Source organism: Acartia tonsa, chromosome 11 (assembly GCF_053477335.1).
Source record: "Acartia tonsa isolate MP-2025a chromosome 11, ASM5347733v1, whole genome shotgun sequence".
Classification (NCBI taxonomy): Eukaryota; Metazoa; Arthropoda; class Copepoda; order Calanoida; family Acartiidae; genus Acartia; species Acartia tonsa.
In genome coordinates this window covers 534,650-545,404 of record NC_137270.1, presented here as the reverse complement: position 1 = coordinate 545,404, position 10,755 = coordinate 534,650, and the positions used below count along the sequence as shown (strand labels likewise).

General features: G+C 34.0%; 1 protein-coding gene across 1 annotated transcript; it reads left to right on the top strand.

The window, feature by feature from the left end:
• The first annotated feature begins 2,891 nt into the window (after positions 1-2,891).
• Positions 2,892-10,530, top strand: LOC145331075 (uncharacterized). The gene is made up of 9 exons (XM_080175694.1): positions 2,892-3,059; positions 3,936-3,998; positions 5,629-5,700; positions 6,833-6,878; positions 7,576-7,686; positions 8,307-8,387; positions 9,628-9,743; positions 10,084-10,183; positions 10,422-10,530. Exons 1-9 carry the CDS (start codon positions 2,894-2,896, stop codon positions 10,513-10,515), a joined length of 849 nt encoding a protein of 282 aa, XP_080031820.1. The 5' UTR covers positions 2,892-2,893; the 3' UTR covers positions 10,516-10,530.
• Positions 10,531-10,755: the final 225 nt, after the last annotated feature.

The window sequence follows — 10,755 nt, the reverse complement described above, 5'->3', positions numbered from 1 at the left end:
ATTGAAATTTTTGTTCATACAGCGCACAACCTGGGTTTAATTTTACCACAGAGTAATTAAACAAAGAATAACTTATTTTGAATATTTCTATTTAGGAGGGTTGACTTCCTATTACTTCATAGGGCGAAGCCGCTAGTACCTATATAACGTAGTCTTTCTTTTTTGTCTGAAGCTTAAGATCTCATTTACGTCTGACCCGATTGGGTTCTCTATATTAGATAAGCATCTCATAGGTACTATGATAGCTTTAGGATATTTCATTTTCCAAATGTACCTGGGCGACCACAAGATTTCTACTTATAAGGGCTTAAGAAAACTCAACTCTTTTGTTGGCTTTCAAATGTTGGATTCTTTTATTAAATCTTGTACAATTCTTTAGTGTACAAATTTTTCCAACAATAATTGATTTAAATCTATAGAGAGGGGGTGTTTTGTTTATCATAATTAGCCGGGTTGGTACATCAACTTATCGTCTAATGTCCTATCTCTTAAGATTCGTGGTAATATTGAATCTCATTCCTTCGTCTATCTTTAATAGGAGTGGTATTTATTATTTTTTTTCTAGTATGGCTTTGAAATTATCTGCTGGATGAGACAGGTTTCATGTCATACTGAAAATCATGTACAGCATCATTTAACAGACAGTTTCCACAAATATCAAAATAAAATGAATAACAGTTTTGTTAGACCGGGCATTTGGCCCCTCGGGTCTAACAAAACTTTCTTATGTTGAAATCCACGGAAATCTGTTTATAATACAATGCTATAAATAACTATTACAGTTCGAATTTTAAAATATTTCCTTACTCCAAAAAATCTTCTAAAATCAAAATGTCGTATTTGTAGAGAAAAATGTTCTAAAAAGTTGTCTGCTACACAAATCAAAACATTGCATAAGTAAACTTAAAACAGATGATTTAAGAAAATTTATGTAAATATTTCTAATTTTGAAATTTCATTAGGTACAAAAATGTCTTATTTTAATATAAAGTTGGTATTTTGTAGTGACTTAAAATGCTGATTGTTTTTAAAAGCGAATCTTTTCTACAATTAGGGTGGTCGGTCCGTCCATCCGTCTGTGACGGATAGCTTTTTTCGTTAATTTAGGCATGTTAGAATTGTCCTATCAATTTCAAACTTTGCATGGTGATTTCTTTATTAGATAGACACGAGTTGGAAAACGTAGCAACTCTACAATCATTACCAGAATGTCCGTACGTCCATTTTAAACATGTTTTTTTTACTTTTTTAACAACATGTTTATATGTACGTGATCTAATTATTTGATTGATCTAATTTTTGGTATATTGATTTGGGGACAACAAAGTATAATATTATAAGCGTAGCAACTCTATAATCAAGTCCTAAAAATGTGAGAATGTCCATAAACATTATTCTGTATCAAGCAGTTTTTCAACAAAGGGATAGTTTCACGAAGTGCATTTAAAAAAAATAGTGAACTGTAAGTTTTTTCTATTTTAAATAACGTAGTAGTGCATAATATAAAGTTATTGATTAAAATTAAAAGATTTGACCAGGGATTTTCCTTAAAAAATCAAATGAGTTTTTCATTTTTATTTTCAACTTCGTTGCATGTTATATATGGCAAAAACTTTTTTTGTCATAAATACAACTTTAGATAGCATTTACTAGTTAATAGAACTTTTTATACAACAAAATACACATAACAACAAAGAATGACCAATAAAATATTTAGTATAGTACTTAGAGTAGTGATCTTTTTATATGTCTTAGTAGAATATATTAGGCATTGGATAGTTATGATTGTGATAAAGAATTTTAACATTGACCTGACCGAACTGTTTTTATTTGACAATATCTAAAATAGTTAGTGATTTGCAACATAAATTACATGAGAATGGTTTTTTTTATATATATATATATAATATATGTTGTATGGTTAGTTGGTATTTCCGCGTGAGATAATGTGTATATTGTAAGTAAACCGGACGGTTTTCTTTATTTTTTAAAAAGAATCTATAGAAAACCTGTCCTATAATGAACCGGACGTTTTTTTAATGTTTTTTAAGTAACTTGTCCCAAGGGGAACCCCTGTTCAATTTTTTTATAACTCTTGTGAAATATGTGGAAAAAGATTCTCTGATATTGGTGTTTTAGCTATACATATTTTGAAAAAAATAGACCATTCTCATGTAATTTATGTGGCAAATCACTTTAACTTTTTTAGATACCTATTGTCAAATAAAAAAAGTTTGGTCTGGTCAATGTTAAAAATTCTTTAACATATAATCATATCTATCCAATTCCTAATATATTCTACTAAGACATATAAAAGTTCACTACTCTAAGTACCTTAACTCTTTAAATACACTTCGTAGAACTATCCCTTTACTTACAATTTTGCTTCGACTCTTATACATTTATATTCTGATTATTCAGTTCTGACACTATAAAAGTGTTAATGTCCGTTTGTCCTACCGTTTCAGTGCTTAGCTTTTATGGATGTTGTCATCCTTGTTTTGTGATAATTTAAAAAAAATTTTATCAATAAGTATTTGATAAATATCTATTATATCTGTTATATACTAAAAGTAGGTGGAATGCTTTAGCTCAAAACAGGCTTAACTTTCACAATGCACGGTTAGGACTTATAGACAAATGTCAAATACCAGCCAATGGCGTCGGAAATATTAACACAGCCAAGTCGCTGAAAGCAATTTGCTAGCAGACAAAAAAGGTCTAAAACTAACCCAAAAAAAGCAAAGTAACCAGTCTGGTTAAAATGCTGGGATCTAAAGGGATAAGACAATTGCTGATAAATTGATGTACATCCCCAATGATAGTACCCAAAAACTATAAAACTTTGAGGACTAATGTAATTACAGCCCTCTCTCTCTCTGTTTCAGATAGCATGATCAGCAAACTGACAAGCCTGGTAAAAATGGCGGAAGCCTGGAACACCAGCCACACCCTGGTCCAGCCGGATGGCGGCAAATTCCTGTTGATGACCGCACTGGCCGAAAAGTTGGCGGACAAACGCCTGGTCTACTTTGGCGAGTCGCACGAACAGCCCGAAGGGATGAAATGTAGTTGTTTTTACGAGGGGGGGGGGGGGGGATTTTTTGAAGGGTTTATCAAATAATGGATTTAGAATACGTGGATGTTGTGATAGATTCTTGCATACCTACCCCATTGCAATGTTTTTCCCAGCTGGCTAATATTATAATACTCCCCATCCACCTCCCTTCCTTGACCATTTAGAAACGTATTGACCAATATCTGAGGACTGTATTAGAAACCTAAATTGACGAGAGAGGAAGTTTTTATAAAGGAGTCATCTGATAATGGATATAGAATACGTGGATGTTGTGATAGATTCTTGCAATGTTTTTCCCAGCTGGCTAAATTATGATACCCCCCATCCACCCCCCCCCCCCCTTCCTTGATCACGGAGAAACATATTGACCAAAATCTGAGGACTATATTAGCCACCTACATTGACGTTTTGGAAGATTTTTAAAAGATACATCTAATAATGGATATAGAATACATGGATATTGTAGGAGATTCTCCCATACCCTAATACAATGTTTCTCCTAGCTGGCTATTATTATGATACCCCCCCCCCTACCTTCCTTGACCATGGAGAAACGTATTAACCAATATCTGAGGACTATATTAGCAACCTAAATTGACGTTTTGGAAGATTTTTAAAAGGGACATATAATACCTAATGGATTTAGAATACCTGGATATTGTAAGAAATTCTCGCATACCCTAATACAATGTTTTTCCCAGCTGGCTAATATTATGATACATTTATACATTTATTTTCTGATTATTTAGTTCTTTCACTCTTCAAGAATTAATGTTCGTTTCTCCTATCGTTTCAAAGCTTAATGTTGTCATCCTTGTTCAATTATATTCAACTACACTACATTTTTCCTCTTTAGTGGTGGATTTGGAGCTTAAAGTGCTAAAAATCTTGGTCGAGGTTGCTAAATTAAATGGCAAAGGTGTAACAGAGTTAATAGATAAGTTTTCCAGTATGACTTCGAAACCGATTAATATCTGTTGGATTAGAACCGGTTCTCATACATACTAAGAAAACATTAACAGCATCGCCTTTTAGACAATTTTCCACGAATATTAAAATAAAATCATGAAATTAATACCAGTTTTGTCCTGGGCTAACAAAACTACAGGAGCAAGGTTTATACAACATTCAAATCCATTGAATTTAACACAAGACACTTTATAAAAGCGAAGCTTTTCTATAATTAGGGTCGGTCCGTACGTCCGTCACACACGGATAGCTTTTTTCGTTAATTTAGGCATGTTAGAATTGTCCTATCAATTTCAAACTTTGCATAGTGATTCCTTTAGTAGTTAGTTAGGATTTATCAACTTCATAATCATTACCAGAATGTCCGTACGTCCATTTTAAACATGTTGATTTTTTTTACTTTTTTAACAACAAAGGGGGGGGGGCGAAAGTGACACTTTTTGAAACCAAAACTAAAAGTCAAAGGAACTCAACTAAAAAAAGAGTTACAGGTCTGACATTTTGCATGGCAGTTGCTTTATAGGGGTACAATATGGAACTGTGAAGAAACGGCGGCGCAACCGCCGAAAACCGCCGAGAAAAGGCAACAAAAATTACGGCGGGAAACGGCGGTTTTCGGCGGTTGCGCCGCCGTTTCTTCACAGTTCCATATTGTACCCCTATAAAGCAACTGCCATGCAAAATCTCAGACCTTTAACCCTTTTTTTAGTTGAGTTCCTTTGTTGACTCTTAGTTTTGGTTTCAAAAAGTGTCACTTTCGCCCCCCCCCTTTTAATTTGATCTAATTATCTGATTGATCTGATTTTTAGTAAATTGATTCCTGGGACAACAAAGTATAATGTTATAAGCAAAGCAACTCTATAATCAAGTCTTAAAAATGTAAGTATGTCCTTAAATATTATGTTACGCAGGGTGTCGGAGCCGTATGATTTTGATGCGGCTTCGGCTCCAGCTCCGGCTCCGGCTCCTACCTTGAAATTAATATATCAATTTTTTTTCATTCTTGAATTTGATAAGATAAAATAAATAATATAAAATATTTTGCTTTTATTTGATTAAAGCTATATAAAAGTAGAATGATGTGTGTCTATTTGTTAAGTAACAATAGTTTTTCAGTTTATTATATGGAAATAGATCGTTGCCAAATTATAATATTACTTTAAAAAATCATTTTTAGCTAGTCCGGAGCCGGAGCCGTTTTTAACGAAAAATACGGCTCCGGCTCCACCAAAAATGTTGCTGCTCCCGGCTCCGGCTCCGGAACCATGGTTACAAGAGAGTGAATAGGAGTGAAGCCAGTCATCACCTTAGGTCTGTCCGCTATATAAACAGTTATAAAGTTAAATCTGTTTATATGACTCAGGCAGTATGGTGAATGTTTATGGAACATTTTAATTTTGAAAATAGAAAAGTAGCTTAAACCCTGCCGTAAAGCAATCCGACCGCCATGCATGTTATATACTTATTTATGCTTCATATTAATGGGAATGTTGATAAGAAGTTTCAGTCTCCTATCTTTTATAGGAGCCGAGAAAAGCAATGTAAATAATATAAAAGTTAACTCTGTTTATATGATGAAGGGAGCGTGGTGAATGTGTTTATGGAACATTTTAATTTTGAACAGCAGGACTATCTTAATCAATATATGCAGGAAAATTGGCGGTTAAATTTGAAATTTAAGTTTATTTTGAAATTACCAGAATGCGTCCCTAGCATCTATGGACTCTTTATTAGAATAGTTAAACAAGGGCAGGAAAAAAGCCTAAAACCATCTTTAGACCTAAGTGATGCTTCCTTAAAATGGAGAACTCTCAGTTTAGTGGTTTTCAAAATATTAAGCTATTTACAAAAAAAAAGCTTACTACTTTATATACCTAACTAGCGGCTAAGCCCCTAGAGGCCCTTGGGGTACTTGAGGAGGGGAACGAAGAATTTGATAACCCAATTTCATATTTTAGATTTAAAAGAAAAAGTAAAAAAAAACTTAGGGAGGGGGGGGGTTCCCCTACCCCCTTATTTTTAATTTAAATTTTAAAAAAATTCTGGGGGGGGGATTTTTTTTTCAGGGCGATTTCTCTTGGGAGGGTGTTTGTACCCTCCCCTAAAATAGTTATAAACCTTCCCGGGACTTATGAGAAGCTACCATGTTAAGGAGAACCCGATCGGTTCGGCTGTTTGCGAGATCCTTCGATACAAACATTAAGACAGAAAAACATCCTTTTACTTTATTATAAGGATAGGATATCAATCTTGTACTGCTGCAACTGCCCCTCCCAACAATTTAAATTTTAGTTCTAAAGAAAAAGTGAAAATTGTTATGGGGGGGGGGGGGAACCGAGGGGGGAGGTCATTTTATATTTGGAGGGCGGAGATACCTTCCCCCCCAAAAGTCATAAACATTGTCTGTACCTTTATGAAGCTTTACTATAAAGGTAAACCATACCGGTTCAGCGGTTAGTGAGATTCTTTGCTAGAGAATAAAAAGCTCACTACTTTAAATCAATATACAGATGAACACATCCTGCTTATAAAGTAGTAAGTTTTTTGTCTGTAGCGAAGGATCTCGCTAACCGATATGGTTCTCCTTTACATTAAAAATTCTTATAGGGATTGAGATGGTTTTAGGCTATTTTATTTTTTAAATTTTGATAAATATTTATATAATGGGTATGGTTTTAGGCTGTTTCTCTGCCCTTTCATATTTCTTCGAATGTAGAACCCCTAGATGCTAGGGGCGCAGAAGCTAGTATTTATATAACTCATTTAACTGCCTTAATTTCCAGGGAATCATAAATGAAAAACAACTTTTCAAACTTTACAAAGAATCAGGAAAGATGAACAATTTTTCGTTATAATAGTTTCTCGCTTTTTAAAACATTTAATAGAACAGGGATGATCACATCCATAGAAGCAAAGCTCTGAAACGGTAGGACAAACGAACATTACCCAAAACTTGTATTATGTCAGAGCTATATACATAAGCAGAATGTTAATGCATATAAGTGTAAACAAAATTGTAAGTAAATTTGATGCAAAACTTCAGGTACTGTTTAAGGACATACATATATTTGTATGCCTTGATTATAGAGATGCTTCGCTTATAACATTGAAATAAGAATAAAAATCAGATGAATACGATAATTAAAACATACAAAAATTTGTTTGTTAAAAAAGTTAAAATCTACATGTTTTAAAGGGTCGTACGGACTTTCTTGTAATTATTAAGAGTTGCTGCGCTTCTTAAATAGTACCTAATTGTTAATGGAATCACCATGAAAAGTTTGAAATCTAATGACGATTTTAACATGCCTAAATTAACAAAAATGCTATCCGTTCCAGACGGACCGACCCTAATAATAGAAGAGCTTCGCTTTAAAAAAAGCATAATATTAATACCAGATTTGTTAGCCAGTGCCTTCGGTCCCTCGGGGCTAACAAAACCGATTTTAATCTTTTTTTTCATTTTGATATCCGCGCGAAAAGCTGTCTATAATACGATGCTATAAATAACAATTTCATCTCTCAGGGAGTGAGGGACACGACCTAGAAGCATACACAAACTTTATATCATTTGCCAGAAATAATTCCACAAATGTGAGGCTCTATGCTGGCTTCATACCAAGAAAATTTGCACAAAGGTCTTCATACAATGTTACTGAATATAATTAAATTCATAGATCTAAAGGGATAAGACAATGGCTGATCAATTGATGTACGTCTCCAATGATGATATATAAAATTACCCGTTCTGTAGATTAAAATTAATGGTTGAAACGTTTGGACATTGGGCTGATTATTACACTAGTCCTCAAAGTTTTATAATAACGATTTCTTTTTCGAATGCAAAACAATTTTTGGGGATTTTTATTGAATTGGTTGGTTCATTAAGTTGAGTGTGCAAACGTTTTAATTGGGGATTGGGATCATTTTATCGGCCATTGTCTTATCCCTTTAGATCCCTGAGTCGAAACAGCCAAACTGTAATACATTGTACCTATGCAGTGATCTTAAGGGATAAGACAATGGCAAATGAATTGATTTTCATCCCAAATGGTGATGCACAAAATTACCCCTTCTGTAGATTACAATTAGTGATTGAAACGTTTTGACACCAAACAAAATGAACCAGCTAATCAAAACTCAAAGTCCTCAAGGTTTCTAAATAAGAAAACGTTATTATAGGACTTTGGGGACTAGCGTAATAAACAGCCCAATGTCCCCTCCCTCCCTGCATTGCATGAAAATAAAATGTTTGAAGGTTGGTGAAAGAAGGAGAAGAACCAGTTTTACAAGAGCTTAAAACTTTGGGATATTTAAACACATTGAATTTGCCTCCAGGAATAGATAAAATTAAATTATCAAGGATAAGGGGGGGGGGGGTAAGTTTTGCCACTTTCGCGTAATCAGTGTTGTGTGGGCTAGGTATTGATCTGAGATTATAGGTTATTTAGGATAAAAGTTTACTTTTGGGTAGTAGTTCACGGAAATTTAATTATTTTTTGAATAGGTCTCCAGGTTCAGGTGCTGCAGGCTGGAAGGTCGTTTCTGGACAGGTATAAAATTTTAAAAAATTTAGTTTGAAGAGTTAGAGAGCAACATAACATTAACATATCTGCAGAAAAAATTAAGATCTTCAAATAAAAAATTTTAATTTTTACCTGTCCAGAGTGTACCTGGAGGCCTACAGCACCTGAACCTGGAGGCCGATTTTAAATTTTTCTGCAAATATGATGATAACATCCAAAAAGATGCATATTTTGTTTTATAAGTGTACCTGTAACTCTTCAAATAAGAAATTTTAATTTTTACCTGTACAGAGTGTACCTGGAGACCTGCAGCACCTGAACCTGGAGGTCAATTTTAATTTTTTTTTGGAGATATGTTAATAACATTCAAAAAGAAGCATATTTTGTTTTATAAGTTGCTCTCTAACTCTTTAAACAAAATTTTTAAAATTTTATACCTGTCCAGAAACGACCTTCCAGCCTGCAGCACCTGAACCTGGAGACCTATTCAAAAAATGATTAAATTTCCGTGAACTACTACCCAAAAGTAAACTTTTATCCTAAATAACCTATAATCTCAGATCAATACCTAGCCCACACAACACTGATTACGCGAAAGTGGCAAAACTTACCCCCCCCCCCTTACTAGATACATTTAAAAAATATAACTACCTAATTTCTTTTCTATTTATTTTATTTTCCATAGACCTGGCACTTGGGTAAACGGCGGTTCAGCTACAGTTATTTCCCATTTTCACATTGTATCTCATTATAGAAACTGCCTTGCCATATTTTATTGCTGTAACACTATTTTTTATGATTCCTTTGTGTTCTAGGTTTGTTTACAAAAAGTGTCTTATTCTCCTCCACCCCGCTCCAGCCCTCCCCCTTTTTAAAGATTCAATAAAAGATGTAAAACCCTGTTAGATGTAAATTTTATGGGTGTTATCATTTTTTTGTTGGGGGCGGGGAGGGGGGGGAATGAGGTTAACTAATGTATTTTTTTTAATTTCCCTCCTATTTGGACGTCCTTAATCTGAATAACAGTTTAATGTTATCTATTTTTTCTGTAGGCTCTGAAAACCATTACAACTTTTTTGAAAGTCTTATCAGTGGTCGAAATCTTGAGACAGATTTTCAATCTGTCGGGGAAAGATTTAAGAGAATATTTCCAGCTCAAGTATTGAAAGGAATCTATTTGATCTTAGCATATTTGGCAGGGAGGAAGGGGACAATAGGCTGTTTATTACACTAGTCCCAAAAATTTTGTAATAACGTTTCCTTCTTTGTTGGCTTAACAACTTTGGTGACTTTAGTAAATTTTGATTGGTTAATTCAATAAGTTGAGTGTTCAAACTTTTCAACCACTAATTTTTAATCTAGAGAATTGGGTAATTTTGTGTATCATCATTGGGCATGATATATCAATTTATCGTCATTGTCTTATACCTTTAGATCCCTGTTAATATTCAGTCCAATGTCCTGTCTCTCCTTTTCTTGCATGAAAATCAAATAGAATCATTACCTTAGACACTGCCATGGCAACGGCAATTGCCAACAGCATTAAAAACTCAACAGACACCAGTGATAAGTTTCTAGTGTTAGCAGGAGCCGGACATATTGATTACAGGAATATACAGTTCATATTCATGGATCTAAAGGGATAAGACAATGGCTGATTAATTGATGTAAATCCCCAAACATAAAACATAAAACTACCTCTTCTGTAGATTACAATTAGTGGTTGAAACGTTTAAACGCTCAATTAATCAACCTATCAAAATTCTAAATCTTGATTGGCGACAAAATCCCCCCTATCCTAAAATATCCATGTATATTATATCCATTAAACTGTTAAAATTGTCCAGATTTGGTGTACCTGAGCGGGTAGACAGCTTTAACCTTGTTCCTAAAGAAGAAACCATTATTCTAACTGTCAGGAATGATTTACAACATATATGAAATTATGCCTATCGTTATAATAAAGTAACAGAATGTCTGTCTGTCTGTACCTGAACATAATAAAGTAACAGGATGTCTGTCTGTCTGTACCTGAACATAATAAATTAACAGGATGTCTGTCTGTCTGTACCTGAACATAAAAAAGTAACAGGATGTCTATCTGTCTATACCTGAACATAATAAAGTAACAGGATGTCTGTCTGTCTGTACCTGAACACAATAAAGTAACAGGATGTCTGT